Source organism: Camelina sativa, chromosome 9, assembly GCF_030686135.1.
Source record: "Camelina sativa cultivar CO46 ecotype springtype chromosome 9, ASM3068613v1".
Taxonomy (NCBI): domain Eukaryota; kingdom Viridiplantae; phylum Streptophyta; class Magnoliopsida; order Brassicales; family Brassicaceae; genus Camelina; species Camelina sativa.
In genome coordinates this window covers 24,740,684-24,756,891 of record NC_141888.1, presented here as the reverse complement: position 1 = coordinate 24,756,891, position 16,208 = coordinate 24,740,684, and the positions used below count along the sequence as shown (strand labels likewise).

At 40.3% G+C, this 16,208-nt stretch overlaps 4 protein-coding genes and 1 pseudogene across 5 annotated transcripts; 2 read left to right on the top strand and 3 right to left on the bottom strand.

The window, feature by feature from the left end:
* Positions 1 to 23: 23 nt before the first annotated feature.
* LOC104711289 (uncharacterized) lies at positions 24 to 1,705 on the bottom strand. The gene is made up of 3 exons (XM_010427980.3): positions 1,312 to 1,705; positions 1,024 to 1,112; positions 24 to 425 (listed from the first exon to the last, which is right to left on the bottom strand). Exons 1-3 carry the CDS (start codon positions 1,336 to 1,338, stop codon positions 275 to 277), a joined length of 267 nt encoding a protein of 88 aa, XP_010426282.1. The 5' UTR covers positions 1,339 to 1,705; the 3' UTR covers positions 24 to 274.
* Positions 1,706 to 3,066: 1,361 nt separating this feature from the next.
* Positions 3,067 to 4,147, top strand: LOC109126170 (agamous-like MADS-box protein AGL49). The gene has a single exon (XM_019229261.2). The coding sequence runs from the start codon at positions 3,145 to 3,147 to the stop codon at positions 3,940 to 3,942; it is 798 nt and encodes a 265-aa protein (XP_019084806.1). The 5' UTR covers positions 3,067 to 3,144; the 3' UTR covers positions 3,943 to 4,147.
* A 1,088-nt stretch (positions 4,148 to 5,235) lies between these two features.
* LOC104715390 (KIN14B-interacting protein At4g14310 pseudogene) lies at positions 5,236 to 7,262 on the bottom strand (annotated as a pseudogene). Its single transcript, XR_015567457.1, has 2 exons — positions 5,857 to 7,262; positions 5,236 to 5,288 (listed from the first exon to the last, which is right to left on the bottom strand). The product of XR_015567457.1 is annotated as a KIN14B-interacting protein At4g14310 pseudogene (transcript).
* On the top strand, positions 7,262 to 7,775 carry LOC104715389 (uncharacterized). Its single transcript, XM_087467898.1, has one exon. The coding sequence runs from the start codon at positions 7,390 to 7,392 to the stop codon at positions 7,657 to 7,659; it is 270 nt and encodes an 89-aa protein (XP_087324024.1). The 5' UTR covers positions 7,262 to 7,389; the 3' UTR covers positions 7,660 to 7,775.
* A 5,792-nt stretch (positions 7,776 to 13,567) lies between these two features.
* On the bottom strand, positions 13,568 to 16,206 carry LOC104711288 (uncharacterized). Its single transcript, XM_010427979.3, has 6 exons — positions 15,481 to 16,206; positions 15,061 to 15,112; positions 14,412 to 14,498; positions 14,207 to 14,271; positions 13,935 to 14,102; positions 13,568 to 13,821 (listed from the first exon to the last, which is right to left on the bottom strand). The coding sequence occupies exons 1-6, from the start codon at positions 16,060 to 16,062 to the stop codon at positions 13,771 to 13,773; spliced, it is 1,005 nt and encodes a 334-aa protein (XP_010426281.2). The 5' UTR covers positions 16,063 to 16,206; the 3' UTR covers positions 13,568 to 13,770.
* Between the last annotated feature and the right edge of the window lie 2 nt (positions 16,207 to 16,208).

Below are 16,208 nucleotides of genomic sequence, written 5' to 3'. Positions count from 1 at the left end.
GCATTGTGAAAAGTCATGACATATTGAAGAAAGCAAGTGCTTATTACTCTCAGATGAGATTTTGATTATAAAAATATAAAGTTACGGTGCCAAAAGAGGGGAGCAATAGTTCAGCTTAAAAAGTGACAACATAAGCCCAGCATTAATAAGTTTTCAGCTGGAGGATACATCAACAATGTGAAACTGACAAATGAGGTTTATATCACAGGAGATTCAATTCCATAATTCAATACGACGAAGCTGAGGTCTTGGAAGATGATGATGATGCTTGTTTTCAGTATTTAGGATCAGTGAAGAACTTGTTGATTCCAGGCATGATTTCAGGATGCTTGTTGCGAACAAACTTCCTGAGGAAATTTTCCTTGTACTTCTCTCCCTCTGCAAAGTTATCCAAAATTCCAGCAGCCCTGTTCTCCTTTGTGCATCTGGAGACAAAACAAAACCCTTTTATTAGAAAACTTGATCCAAAAAAAACAAACAAACACCAATGTACAAGTAACTTGAAAATAGGTTGAAGGTTGTTTTTGTTCCATTACAAAGAAGATGATCGATGGCAGTACGAAATGGATCCAACCATCGCAAGTCTAACGAATTCATTAATGAATAATAAAAGTCTATGAATGATCTGCTAAAGTAATGATTCATCCTCCTATTCATAGAACTGAGGGCCAAGTAAGCATTTCGACTATATATTATCGTTAATAAAACGACCTCGTTTACTAATAGCAAGAAACATGAGGGTCCAAACACCTATACTGAAGGTTGCTTTGTGCCATCACAAGGATGACCGACCACATAAATGTAATATAAATTAGAACTGCGTTAGTTGTATCCAAAAATCATAAAAAGTCAGTGTGACTGATCCGATCCGCCAAGAACTAGGGATAAGTTTCCATTTCACAAATGCATTAATCTGGACCAAACGACTTCGTTTTTAGTATTACACCACGGCCAACAGAACATAGGTGAAAGGAGTCTAAGTAGATAAGCAGGAGGGAGAGAGGGAGGGAGATTAGAACAAACCTGACTTCAGGGTTTCCGGTGATGTTTCTGATCAACGAAAACGCACAGATCCCAACGGCGACTCCGGTGGCAGCGAACAAAGGATACACCTACCGTAACAAAAACATCGAAACAAAAATATATTGGTACGAGCTAAATCTTAGGAAGAAACGAATCCAGATCTAAACACTAGAAATTAAACGGTAGTCAAAGGAGAATCAACGGCTGGATAGATTCGATTCGATCCGTTTCGATTCAGGGAAAAAATCAAAGATCGATAAGAAGTAGTAAGGAAGGAAGGAGGAGTACCTCAGGTCTCAACCAACGGCTCGACATTTTTGGGAATCGCAGAGAAGCTGAAACGAAGGAATGAAGAAGACGGCTTCTCTCTGGAGAATGTAAGAAGAAGAAGAAGAAGAAGAAGAGACGTAGATTGAGATGAGACCTCTCCTCTCCCACTTTCCCCTTTTTATTTTTGACTTTTTAGGTTTTACGATTTTTTCGGGACGACAATTGTAACCCAAAATAAATTAAAATTAAAATTAAAATACAATAAAATTTGGAATACTGGTTTCTGATTGGCAGCGAGGCGACCAGCTTGTAGCCAATGTTAATTTGACATCTGTCCAATTTAGAGTTTCGAGACACCGTTTCTTTTTTTCTTTTCTACCTTTGTTTATTAGCTGTGTTTATGAAGCGATATACTAGCAAATGGGCAAGTTGTTGTAAAAGATTCTACGATTCTTATCTTCTTTTTTTACCCATATATTTTAATTTTGTTTATATTCGTCATATTGTTGTAACTTGTAAGTAGGGATGTTAAAATGGGTGAAAAAACCCGGCCCGGCCCAAACCCGTAAAAAACCCGCCCAAAAAGACCCAGATTCAAAAAACCCGAACGGGTTTTAAGTCTAGTGGGTAAACCCGAATGGGTTTTAACTCTTGTGGGTAAACCCGTGGGTACCCAAATTTTTTTGGTCTCATGTGGTGTATTTTGTATTTTACATTGTGTATATATTATGTATTATGGATACAAATATGATTTTGCGTTTTGACGGAAAAAACACGATTTTGCGTTTTTAGTAGAAAAACGATATTTTACAGATTTGGGAAAAACACGATTTTTGCGATTTTTACGGGAAAAGTTAATTTTGCGGTTTTGGCAGAAAACGAAATTTTGCAGTTTTGGCGGGAAAACAAGATTTTACGATTTTGTCGAGAAAACGAGATTTTGCAGTTTTGGCGGAAAAACGAGATTTTGCGGTTTTGTCGGAAAAACGAGATTTTGCGAGTTTGGCAGGAAAACGTAATTTTGCGGTTTTGTCGAAAAACAAGATTTTGCAGTTTTGGGGGGAAAACGAGATTTTGCGGTTTTGGCGGGAAAACGAAATTTTGCGGTTTTGGCGGGAAAACGAGATTTTGCGAGTTTGGTGGAAAACGTAATTTTGCGGTTTTGGCGGGAAAACGAGATTTTTCAGTTTTGGCGGGAAAACAAGATTTTGCGAGTTTGGCGAGAAAACATAATTTTGCGGTTTTGTCGGGAAAATGTGATTTTGCGGGTTTAGTGTAGGTGATAAGATTTGATAAAAAAAAAAAAAAAGTGTAGGTGATTAGAAAAAAAAAAAAAAAAAAAACAAAAAACCCAATGGGTACCCATAACTGATAGGGTAAATCCGTGTAAGATTTTATAGTTTTGGTACCTGCCCATTTTTAACCCATTTAATTTCTTAGAAAAAAGCAGGTCCTAAAACCCAGTTTTATACATGGGTTTCGGGTATCCACTGGGTTTTTACCCACTTTAACATCCCTACTTGTAAGATACCATGTGTTTTTAGCAATTATGATGTGTATGACAAAAAAAAAAAAAAAAAAAATTGTAGCGAACGATTAAAACCTAGTATTTGATCAAAGTCTGTGTGTGTGAGAATTGAGCCGAATAGTATGGCCCAATTAGCAAATCCCCCAAATCAATTAAAAATACAATGCATTTATTTACGCTATATATATATGAGTAAGCCATTCTCTAGGTTTTCCATTATATGCATAGCTAAGAAAGATCGAACCTTTTTCAAAGAACTCTGAACAAGTTTTCCATTATACGAAACCACAAGTTTTCTAGGTCTTCTCTCTAAGTTTTACGCGATGGCTCCTCGTAACAACAAGTTCTCTGATGATGATGATTCGAAGAAGAAGAAATACTTCAAACAGCGGTTTCCCGGTTTTAAGAAGAAAGCGACAGAGCTCTCTGTTCTATGCGGCAACTCTGTCGGTTTCATCTGTTACGGCCCCAACAACAACGATCTCCATGTCTGGCCCGAGCCGCAAGATAACCCACAAGCCCTAACAGGGATCGTTGGAAAGTTCAATGCGTTAAGCGATCACAAGAGAAAGAATCACGCTTGCGATCTTTACGACTTCGTCTCTGATATCAAGGGTTTTTCGGGTGAGGATTTCAGGAGACATATCGATAAGCTTAGCTCTCACATAGTTGAAATCAAGCAACTAAAGACAAGTATCTTAAGAAGAAGAGGCGACTCGAAGAAACCTAAGCCGAAGGAGACGGAAGAAGAAGATGATCATATTAGGGTTTCAGAAAACGCCACCATTACAAATTGTAACGAGGCTATGATGATGCCGGAAGATCGATTAGGGTTTGACGAGTTCCCTGGCTACCACGAAACTGATTCCAGTTTGGGATCTTATGCTACTTTCACGGATGTCGGTGTTTCGGAGGATTCTTCTCTGTTCGATCCTTTTACGTTCGGCGATTATTTTCCGGTGCCGCCCACAGATAATTTTGGGGTCGATGGTGTTTGGGATCTTTGTGGGATGGATTTGGAGTTTTCTTCACTATTTCCTGGCTACGATCCACTTCCCACTGATTCTTTTATGTCGAGCTACCAAACACCGGTTATAGAAGACTTCGGATCCGTCTTCTAGATTATGACTTTGAGGGCATAAACAACACGATCAACTAGGGTTTGACAACAATGTAGTTCACCTTTATATATATATATTCTCACTGTCGATCATTATTAGTATCTTAACTTGTATGTTTTTCTCCAACGCAAATCCATGTTTGTCAAATTTTGTAGCTTCTTTCCCCTTGTTTTATTATTATTCAGTCAATGAATGAAATCTCTCAGTCACTATGTCATCTCTGCATTACTAACACTCAGGTTATGTATATTGGATTCATATAATATTTTACTCTCTTTTTCTTTCCTACAATATTGGAACTTTGAGTTATATTCAGATGTGTATTTTACAGTTGAGTAGAATTGTTGCCACTTCTTCTTGGCTTCTTGCAGATATTAGCGTTGCAAATTCTGTCAGCGAGAAATATTTACACAGAGAACTACTTGAATTTTGTGTTGCAGAATTTTATCTACCAAATATAGGATCAAAATATTATTACGCCACAAGATGTATTTATGGTCTTTTGATTATTAGCTATCTTTTTGAGTGTAATATCTTTTTAAAGCTTAGATATTGTTGTTATACGTTCTAAAGAATTCAACTGAAAGTCTGAAACCTAATGAAGAAAGGTTGGTTCACAAACTTAAAAGATAAAAGATATCCATACGATACTGTCCTATAAAATTAAACACCACAGCCTTTTCTGGTAGATTCAGTATCGAAGCAAGACAGGTACCAAACAAAACAGAAAAAAGTAGATAGCTGAAACAACTTAAAAGAGAGATGTTCCCTTTCCCTTCTTGTCTCCACCGATCTCAAAGTGCTTGCACCTCTGCAAAACCGACACACAAATGGCTCAGAACCGATGCCAAAGGAGTGTTTAACAACGATAAAGAATGTCTCACACATTACCTTAATAGAAGGCGTTGAGAGAAAAGTTTGCAGCTTTGGCACTGAAGCCTCACGACAATCTTTTTGGTTGTCTTAGCCTGTTAGAACGAAAGACAAATGATGAGCACAGGCGTAGGAACAGATAATCCTATAAAACTTTCATAGGCAATAGGCTATTTGAAACATATTTGACAGAGTAAAATCTCAACTCCTACATTTGTTCTCAGACTGCAATTAGGGATCAAAATGAGGCAAATCAAATCTGAATCAGAGCATTATTGTTTCTTTAGTGTTACCTTCTTGTGGAAGACGGGATTGGTCTGACCTCCATAACCAGATTGTTTGCGGTCATAACGACGCTTTCCCTGGGCAGCAAGACTGTCTTTACCCTTCTTATACTGGGTCACCTTGTGCAAGGTATGCTTCTTGCATTCCTTGTTCTTGCAGTAGGTGTTCTTAGTTTTAGGAATGTTCACCTAAGACACAAAAAACCAAACCCGAGTTAAACTACCACAAATAATGGTTTGAACAACATACAGAATGGATTACCATCATAAAACAGAATCCACATAGGCCCTTAAGTTTAAACACTTCAATGCATTAATAAAACTTACTTTCTCCTAATTCATTCAGAACTGATTGCTACAATACGATCTGACTACTCAACTAGTCAATAAGCAGTTTGTGAATACTAAAATTACAAATCCTTCAAATGAACATCCATATTTCCAAATTCCCCTAAAAATCAGAACTGATTTGCATAACAAATGCACGACGTTACATCATTTCTGATGCTCTGCTCTTCGCAGAGACGAAGTGAATCAAATCCTCAAAGTACAACAAAGAGAGCAACAACACAACCGATCCAAAGACTGAGCATTATAGACTCTAATAATACTCGATTTCAGATGCAAAAACCAGAAACAAACACAAAACAGATCTAAACCTACATACATCAGCGACCAAAGACAAACTATAGGAGAAATACTAAGTCTCAACCTAACCTAAGAGAAATCTAAAGAAAGAGAGAGAGAAGAGAGTCACCATTTTCGCTCTTGGGTGAAGCTCGTGCCGTCGCCTTTTGAAGCATCATTTTCCTTTGACGGTTCCTCTCTATCCATTTCCTGCACTTGCAGATTTTCTGGTGCATTTTGGTCACTCAAAGATGTGACCTTTTCCTTGTCAAGTGAGGCCAAGAACTCTAGAGCTATCGCATTCTCCTCAACAGGAGCTGAGGGCTTTTCTTCAACACTTACTGCCTGGTTGGACTCAACAGAATCATGGCCTTTTGAAACATGTGAAGATGTTTTGGAATGAGTTCTGTTCCTAAGCAACCTCTGGTGAGGAAAGAGTCTGTCTTCCAGCTCATCCTTATTTAATCCATTAACGAGGCTTTCGGTTTCGTCACCTGACTAGTTTTATTCTTCTCTGGACCATCAATAACACGGCTCATAGACTTTTCAATCCCTGTGATCTTATGATGTATATCAGAGATTATTATAACCTTAGATGAATTCGGGTTGTTCAAATCCAGCATATCCTTAGTCTTCTTGATATCTGATGCAATTTTCTTAACCTTTCCTTCAAGAAAAAGCAAGCTTCTCATGCAGCTTACTCGGGTATTTTTACTAGAGCTATTGCTGCTACTTCCTTCATTCCCTCTGATCTCCTTTGACATCTCCATTGCCTTACCAACATTATCCAAAGACTTCCTTCTTAAACCTACACTAGTACCTTTCCCAATCTTTTCAACTTTACAATCAGATTTTTCACCAGAACCAAGCGAAGCATGTGTCTTAGCATCAGAAATAGAGTTTCTGGCCAAGCTAGAATCTTCAATTTTGCTTGATTTCACTGGAACACTAGTCTCTTCATCTGTTTTCTCATAAAACCTAGTTGACTCACAGATTACAACACCAACCTTATCCTCACTCTCACCCTGTTTGAACCCAGATTTCTTATCCTCCTGATCCGATTCATTTCTTACCCTTTCCCCCAATAATCCTAGATTCATTTCTCTTTCTCAAATCAGAGAAACCCCTAATCAAATCAGATGGGCTAGAGCTCCTACCTCGCAAACCAGAAGACGTGGATCGCGTAACCCGACCATCACCTCTCACGGCGGAACAGGACTAAGCATTGGCTTCTGATTCGATCCAAATGACCGGAGATGACTAAGCTTCGGATTCTGATTTTTTTTTTGTGCTGGACAGTGATTTCTCAAGAGCGGGACTAGGATTTTCGATAGGGATCGGAAGTGGAGTGACAGACCTCGATGGTTTTTTACCGGAAGATGGATTATCTCCGGCGCCGGCGTTTATATCTTTTAGCCGGCGGCGATTTGATGAAGCTAAACATCGGCAAAAAAAGGTAAAGGTCGGTCTTTGAAAGCTGACAGTGGCAATACCACAAAGGCACAAAACACAACGAAACGCACCGTATTGGAGAGGTTAGAGGTGGTTTGGTTATTAACGTGAAAGGTTTTACAATTTTAAGTTGTGTTTTCATTCATGCATTTTTTATTTTATACGAAACGTTGTCTCTAATTCTTGAGGAAACGACACAACCGTAGATTTAATGCCCGATTCTGTTTATATAGCTTCTCCAGTTAGAAACAAACACAGAATTGACTTGTCATTTCGAAAAGAAAAAAAAAAAAAGAAGAAGAAGAAAATGGCGAATGAGTTTGGATTCGGGATGGGTTCGGTTCTGGCGGTTGTCGTCTTTACACTCATCTTATTGTTCGTTCCGTTGATGATGGGGCCTGTGGCTCCTCCGTCCCCTCCACTCATCTTGGTGTTTCCGGTCGTACTGCTGTTTGTGTTTCTCTATCTCCATTTTGTGTAAGGAAGAGATATAGAACAGGGACATATATGTAATTATATAGTGGCAAAACCCTCATGTACATGACTATATATATATTGTAACACATGCTCTCAAGATCAATACAATACACTTTACTACATGGTATCAGAGCAGTAATTTCCTGAGACCTAATACCCTAAAAATTTTTCTTTCCGCCGCTCTCTTCCTCTTTTCTCTTCTTCTTCTTTTTCTTCTAAAACCCTAAATCTTGTTGCTCACGTCTCTCTCATCGCCATGTCCACATCCTCAAGTGAAGTCATTGCTACCATCGATGCCACTTCTCTTCACAACGTCAACATGTCCAACGTGACAAAACTCACTGCCTCCAACTTCCTGATGTGGAATCGTCAGGTTCATGCTCTGCTCGATGGTTACGAGCTCGCCGGTTACCTTGATGGTACGACCGCCGCCCCTGCATCGTCTCTCACCACTGATGGTGTCACCACCACGAATCCGGCGTATACTCTCTGGAAGCGTCAAGACAAACTCATCTATTCCAGTCTCCTTGGTGCAATAGCTGTTGAGGTTCAGCCTCTTCTCTCCAAAACGACGACCTCGGCCGAGATCTGGAGCACTCTGTCATCAACCTATGCTAAGCCAAGCTGGGGGCATATCAAACAGATCCGTGAGCAAATCAAACAGTGGAAGAAAGGCACGAGATCTGTTGATGCCTACTTTCAAGGATTTACCACCCGTTTCGATCAACTAGGGCTTCTCGGTAAGCCGGTGGAACATGAAGAGCAAGTTGATTTTATCCTTGCTGGTCTTCCTGAGGACTACAAGCCGGTGGTCGATCAGGTTGATGGTCGTGACACTCCTCCTTCTCTGACAGAGTTGCATGAGAAACTGATCAATTATGAGCTGAAGCTTCAGGCTCTTGCTCATACGTCTGCCTCCTCTGTTCCGCTTACCGCTAATGCCGTGACATACAATCCCTCGGGCAGTCATCACACTCCTCGCCATTCCTCTCGCGGCTCTTCTCGGGGTCGGTGGAACAATCAACAAGGCTCGGGTCGTGGATCCTCCGGCAGGGGTTACCAAGGTCGATGTCAAATTTGCAGTGTTTATGGTCATAGTGCACGCAGATGTCCGCAACTTCAGTCCTCTGGTCGTGGTTCGCCTTCCTTTGGTGGTGGTTACTCTGCTCCGCCATGGCAGCCTCACGCCAATGCAGTCTCCGTTGCGCCTCATAACCCGTGGATTTGTGATACAGGTGCTACTCACCATTTGACATCTGATCTCTCTAATTTGGCCTTACATCAGCCGTATACTGGGGGAGAAGCGGTAACCATTGCAGATGGTTCGAACCTTCCTATCACTCAAACTGGTTCTGCTTTGCTTCCTACTCCTTCTCGCTCTCTAGCACTTACCGATGTCTTATATGTTCCCAATGTCGTTAAAAACCTTATATCGGTTTATCGACTCTGTAATACTAATCAAGTCTCGGCATGTGCAATTTGTGGAGACGGTGTTTCCCTTCTCCACACCGACGCCATCTGCTCCGCCGGTCTCGACTTCATCGGCTGATGGCACATCTAACAGTTTTCCGGTGCTCCAACTCTCGCCTTCAACAGTTCACTCCTCCCCACCGTGCTCGGTTCTTCACCCTCCGTCTCCGCCGTCTTCCTGCTCGATGCCAACGTCGCCTACGACAACGCCGGAATCCTCATCGCCGGAGACTCCATCGTCCTCCTCTGTGCCGCAGTCCTCCTCGTCGCCATCTCCCGACATCTCTCACGAACTCCGAACCAAACAGGCCAATGATTCCTTCCCGATTGATGAGGCCCGGTCCATTACCACTACACCAACTCCACCAAGCCCAATACAACCAAGCCCATCACCAAATCCATCATCCGCAACCTCATCATCTCCTACACCGAATACCTCAATCCCGCAAATTGCCTCCTCTGATTCATCCCAGACCTCTTCCGTACAAAATCAATCTCCTTCACCACAAAATCTCCACCCGATGAAAACAAGAGCAAAGAACCACATCAAAAAGCCAAACCAGCGTTTTAATCTTCACACCTCTACAACCCCGACGATACCAACGACTGTGGCACAAGCTATGAAGGACCCGAAATGGCGACAGGCGATGGCAGACGAGTACAATGCTCAAATGCGGAATCGAACATGGGACCTGGCTGATCCTGACACTGCAAAGAACGTGATAAGTTGTAAGTGGATATTCACAATAAAATATCATCCTGATGGCTCAATTGATAGGTACAAGGCTAGGATTGTGGCTCGGGGGTTCAACCAACGATATGGTCTTGATTACTCGGAGACATTTAGTCCGGTAATCAAGACTACCACGATCCGTACGGTGCTTGAAGTGGCAGTCAAGCGGAACTGGGCAATTCATCAGGTCGATATTAACAACGCTTTTCTTCAAGGAACGCTTCATGATGAGGTATATGTCACTCAGCCACCGGGATTTGTTGACAAAGACCGACCTCATCATGTGTGTCGCTTACGCAAGGCTCTCTACGGTCTCAAACAAGCTCCACGAGCATGGTATCAAGAACTTCGAACCTTTCTCTTACAATCTGGGTTTAAAGCTTCTCTTGCAGATGCATCGCTCTTCATCTGTCATCATGCTGGTCACTCTATCTATGTCCTTGTGTACGTCGATGACATAATCATCGCTGGAGAAAAGTCACTGGTGGATGCGTTTAACAAGTCACTTGCAGCTCGTTTTTCTCTTAAGGATCTTGGACCCTTACGCTACTTCTTGGGGATTGAGGCCACTCGCACCAACCACGGTCTTCACTTGATGCAGCGCAAGTACATCACAGACCTCCTGGCCAAAACAAACATGCAGCATGCTAATCCGGTACTGACTCCGATGACTCAAAAGCCGTTACACATTAACACAGGCACCCCTCTTGCCGATGCTTCTCAATACCGCATGGTTATCGGGAGTCTTCAATATTTGTCATTTACTAGGCCTGACATTGCATTTGCGGTGAACCGCCTATCTCAATTCATGCAAACACCGACGACGGACCACTGGCAGGCTGCCAAACGTGTTCTCCGCTATCTTGTGGGCACAAGATCTCTTGGTATCTTCCTTCGACGTGATGCACCGCTCTCCATACATGCTTTCTCTGATGCAGATTGGGGTTGTGATAAAGGCACGTATCGGTCAACCAATGCATATATTGTGTATCTTGGTGGGAGTCCCATCTCATGGTCCTCCAAGAAACAACGCAGTGTCTCTCGCTCCTCCACCGAGGCCGAATACCGTGCTGTCGCTAACACGGCGTCTGAACTCCGGTGGATCTGTTCCTTGCTCACTGAAATGGGTGTCATACTTCCTACTGCTCCGGTGATATATTGTGACAATGTTGGAGCCACATACTTGTGTGCCAATCCAGTGTTTCATTCGAGAATGAAACATGTCGCACTCGACTACCACTTTGTTAGAGAACACATCCAGTCCGGCATCCTTCGGGTTACTCATGTCACGACAGCTGATCAGCTAGCAGATGCTTTGACAAAACCACTCCAGGGTCCCCGGTTCGCTGAACTTAATAGCAAGATTGGAGTCAAGCAACTGCCTCCATCTTGAGGGGGCATGTAAGGAAGAGATATAGAACAGGGACATATATGTAATTATATAGTGGCAAAACCCTCATGTACATGACTATATATATATTGTAACACATGCTCTCAAGATCAATACAATACACTTTACTACATTTTGCTTCTATGTGAAAGTTTCGATTGATCGATATCCCTCTCTCTATGACTATGATAATCATGTAATTTTTATGCAGTATATATAGATTGCATTTATCTATGATTTTGGTTATACATTTGTAAAACAAAGAGTGTATTCTATCTATGATCTATGACTTATATAGTTATATTCAAATTGTTGATTAACACATGCGTTGTTTTTTATTTTTGGTTTGAAACATAGTCAATTGATTATTGTAAAACTAATTTCAAATTTTCAATACACTGCCCAACTGACAAAGACAATATATAGTACAAGCCATCGCTCATAATAAGCTGATTAAATTGTAGGAATGAAATAGTGATATTTATGCTACGGTTTAAGATGTTGCGGGAAGCTATTTCCATGTGAACAATGAACCAAAACCTCATGCACATACCAAACCAAAGTATAAACCGGTGCCAGACAAAATGATAGACCGGTATAGCGGAATTTATCTACGGGTCATCATCGTAAGGAACATGTGAAGCCAAGGATGATGGGAAAACGAAGATGGGCTCTCCGTTGTGTTGAATTTCAGAGAGTAGAGTAGAATGGGCAGCTTTATGATTGATGCAGCTATTCCCCATCATGTCAAGGCGTTTGAGGTCACCTAAACAAACTCACCATACATAATAGTTACATATCAAAATATCAGAAAATGGCCCAAACAATCTAACTGATCAAACCGATTCCGGAATGTTATATTACCTTTTGCGGTCCTAAGGGAATCGCATAGAGGTGGCATAAGATTGTACAATGCGTCCACTGAGATGAGTCTTGGTGCCAAGGGTATATGAGCTTTGACAGGAATCTAGATGTTTCTAGTCCTCCTCGATTTTCGCTATTAGCGGGAAACAGCAAAACAAACGTGAATACAAAGCGAAATGTATACAAAAAAATATAGGATATGTGATCCAGGATTAGTCCTGCGAAACGTTTTTTAGGACTATATATATTGCATGTTATTTTTTTATTTAACACAATTTACAATTTTGTTTATTTTAAACATATTTGCAAAAGTTAGATTTAATATCTTAAAAGTAAATGATAAATATGTTAAATTTCTAATATATCATATTTTTAAGTAAAATTATCTTTAAAAAGGAAATAAGATAATAATATACACATGTAAAATATATTCATGTTAAAAACTTACATAAACTCATCTTTAATGGGTTTGTTTTGGCCTCGGCCCGGGTAAAATTTTAATGCCTTACTGTGCAAGTCTCTATATATAAAGGAAAGGTTCCAAACCTAAAACATTATACTTTTCTGTTTCCCTGACGCGCGAAGAAATCTGTGTGACTTGTGGAGATCTCTTCTTGTCGGCTATCTCAAGTGAGTAAGTAATTTTATTAGGTTTAGTTTTTTTTCGTTTGTTTGATTATGGGACTTGAGAACCAACTTATGCAGCAACCTGCAAATCAAATTGGTGGCTAACAACTTGTTAAGTTTTACCTTGTTTATATTAAATATAAAAGCGATCTGGAGATATGAATAGTTAATTGATCTTTTTTCTTGCTTGTTGGATGGGATGTTAGCTACAGCATTGAGATGTTACATCATTGATTTCTCTTGAGCCTAACGTTTTTTAATTTAGGTGAAATAATGAATAACTACATGCCTATTGTCCGTGCGAAGCCGATGATGGAGCTTGTAGAGATCACCTCCGACATGAAACTGTTTGAAGCTAATAACACGATTCGTTTAGCACGTACAATGAAGAGACATGCCGGCGCTAGAGCCAAGAGAGCTGCAGAGGCTGAGAAAGAAGAGAAGAATTAAGTGAGGGTCCTTCTCCTTCTTCTCATGTAGGAGTAACTTTTATTTTTTGCATCGTTTGGATTTTGGAATTTGATCTTATGTATCAGACTCTTTTCTTGCTTTTTGTTTAATCCTGCTGCTGCCTTTTCTCTGACTTTGTCGAAAAGACCCATCTATTTTCTTTCTTTAGCCTTATATTATTGACTTTGCTGATACTAATTTGGTTCTCTTGGATTTATAGAAATATTATCATATAATCCACTTCCTCTAATAAACTAGACTCTGGACCACTTCTAAATCTATTGATGATTAATCCTTTTGATATTCAATCTAGCAATTCTCTGATTTCCACGAATAGTGTTATGAGACTCTCAGGATAATATTATGCCAAATACTACATGATCTAATTATATTTATAACTTCATCGATGGGAAAACTATATATGGTATATGGATCACACAAAAAAATTTCTATCGCAGTTACGAGTAAAATCACTTTCAACCACATCAAAATTTCTACAAGAAACAAAACGATCAATACTTTGTCAGCTATAAACTACATTAATCATCATGACTTCCATAGTTCCATTGTATATAAGAATTTCATGACTTTCGAGCTCTGTCACGCCAAGATCCTTGCTGTTTTGCAAGCACCTAATACATAAAGTATGGGATTAATAAGCTTACGTACGGACCCTGGAATGGAGCTCCAAGAATCGAGATTTGTTTGAGAGCAAAAGAGGTGAAGAGAGCTCACAGATTTTTACCTTTTCACTTAGAAGACTTATCGTGCCACTCTTGCTTTCTCCTTCATCGTCCTTAACATTAGTATTCACTGTAACATCACATTCGGTGTTATCGGTATGAGTTTGGAATGTGGGTGCTCCAAACATGGCCTCATCGTGTGCGGTTTTTAGTTGCTCTTCCCTTTTCGCCTACAAGTTTTTATTCAACCATATAATCTGTTTGAGGCTCTGATATAAAGAAAAAACTGTGACTTGTTTAGAGATCGAATTTGTAAGCTAATGACTCAGTATACCTCGATGGCGGAAAACCTAAAACTATGTCCCATTCGCTTGACTAAGGCAGCGTCGTCATCAGTACCTGCAATCATATGAAGTTTTTAGCATCAAGAGTACATACATAGTAACTATACATCCATAACTAAGGATGATTTTTTGCTTGTAGCTCCATCGTACATCGAAAACATAAGGAGTAAATGTAGAATTTCATGGTAAACTGACCTTCTTCTACTTCCTCATCATCAACTGGAGCATCTTTGTCAAAATCAAATCTTTCCCATCCTGCACCCTTACTGGTATCTTTCTCAGCTGCAAATTTAGCGCATCATTAGTTTCAAGAGAAGAAATAAACATGAGCTTGATATTAACATTTTCACAAAGTATACAATGCCAGGGATTTCAATTTAATGACAGTTATGATCTTTCTTGTTCTTTTATTCTTTCTCAAACACCAGGCAATTTATCTTTATACCAGTAAAAACATTTACATATTTACGATCTCCAGGAAAGGGTTTGTACTAATCCTTCTTATATATGCAGAGTTGCTATGAAGATCTACGAGGTCACTAAACACTTAGGTGTTGCTTCGCTTTGCTGATACGGAAAAGCTAGGGAAACTCTACTCCCAGCAGTAATGTACATTGCAACCTCAATGCTAAGAGATGAAGAGCTAAAACACAGCCTTCCACAGAACTACACCATAAAGCTATGATTCACTACCGTAGCAACAATAGTCTTGCATTAGACTAAAACACATTCCAAAGATGGATGCCACTCAAAATATGTTGTTGGGAGAATCAGATCACGAGCTGCTAGAAGCATGGACAACATAATCTCAATGTAATCTCTCAAATGGGACCGACTAACATACCAGTTTCATCAAGCTGGAGCTTCATTTTGGCTTTCACTTTTTCAGCAGCTGACTGTTCAAGAAAGCAACAAAAGAACGCAACCCTTATGATACCAATGAAAATGAAAAAAACACCGATAACAAAAATACAGAATCTAAATCCATAAAGAAAGAATGGTTGAACCAAATAAGAGCTCAAGGGTTTATTATCTTAAAACATTTATTCCTGCTTTACCAAGTAAATGTGGGTACATTAAGGCAATTCCCATGTTGCAATACCAAAAGGACCTTCAGGATGTTAAGCTAATTACTAATTTGCTGTGTTCTTGTTACCCTAACTCCAAAACTCTAGAGGGATTTCAACATTACGAAGCAAATTAACAAAACTTCATCTAAGTATGGTAACCATGAAGGTTGAGGACGATGAGAGAAAGAGTATACCATCTCATCGTAGCCTTTGATTAACCGCGAGTAATCAATCTTCTTCTCCTTAACATCTTCCCTCCTCCTACTTTCTCTCCTCGGCGGCGACGAACTCCTGCTCCGGCTCCTCCTCCTCCTCCGACTATCTCTATCTCCATACCTATTACGCCTCTCTGAACTCCTGCTCCTGCTTCTCCGTCTCTCTCTATCCGCATACCTACTACGTCTCTCTGAACTCCTGCTCCTGCTTCTTCTCCTTGTATGACTTTTATCTCTCTCATCCCTCTCTCTACTCCGATAATGACGCCGTTCACTCGATTCTCTGGAGCTCTTCTCCGGAACCCTAGGATGTTGCTGATCCTTCTTCAATTTATCTCTGGTGGTTCGGATCTCGGAATCTTTGTTTTCAGTGGATTTAGTAGGGTTGGAAGAAGCCTTGACGAATTGGTTGAGAAACGAAGAGGACGATGCGATCGCCGATCCTCTCTCCGGAACGACGTCTGCACCGGAGGAGAAGCCGAGGCCTTGCTTGAATCGAGCAGCTCCTTCTCCTTTACGCGTGAGCTCGTCGTAGTATGCCGCCGCTTTTTCCTCTTCCATAACTTTGCGCCGTTTCTCACTTTGCTTAGTTCGCTTCTCTCTGGATGGTTGTCTTGTTTGTTTTCCCACTAAATTATCTTATACAGTAATCCATTGTTTTCATTTGAATCTTTTAAAATCAACACAAATCACTCAAAAAAAGATGT

What these genes read in the sequence shown, in the direction of transcription:
- LOC104711289 (XM_010427980.3), bottom strand. Translation starts at nt 1,338, where the DNA reads ATGTCGAGCCGTTGGTTGAGACCTGAG. An exon ending in GCCGTTGGTTGAGACCTGAG is followed by an intron (nt 1,113 to 1,311) that starts GTACTCCTCCTT and finishes TTGTTACGGTAG; the next exon opens with GTGTATCCTTTGTTCGCTGC. An exon ending in ACCGGAAACCCTGAAGTCAG is followed by an intron (nt 426 to 1,023) that starts GTTTGTTCTAAT and finishes TTTTGTCTCCAG; the next exon opens with ATGCACAAAGGAGAACAGGG.
- LOC109126170 (XM_019229261.2), top strand. Translation starts at nt 3,145, where the DNA reads ATGGCTCCTCGTAACAACAAGTTCTCTGATGATGATGATTCGAAGAAG.
- LOC104711288 (XM_010427979.3), bottom strand. Translation starts at nt 16,062, where the DNA reads ATGGAAGAGGAAAAAGCGGCGGCATACTACGACGAGCTCACGCGTAAA. An exon ending in TGATGAGGAAGTAGAAGAAG is followed by an intron (nt 14,272 to 14,411) that starts GTCAGTTTACCA and finishes ATATGATTGCAG; the next exon opens with GTACTGATGACGACGCTGCC. An exon ending in TTAGGTTTTCCGCCATCGAG is followed by an intron (nt 14,103 to 14,206) that starts GTATACTGAGTC and finishes AAAAACTTGTAG; the next exon opens with GCGAAAAGGGAAGAGCAACT.
- LOC104715389 (XM_087467898.1), top strand. Translation starts at nt 7,390, where the DNA reads ATGCCCGATTCTGTTTATATAGCTTCTCCAGTTAGAAACAAACACAGA.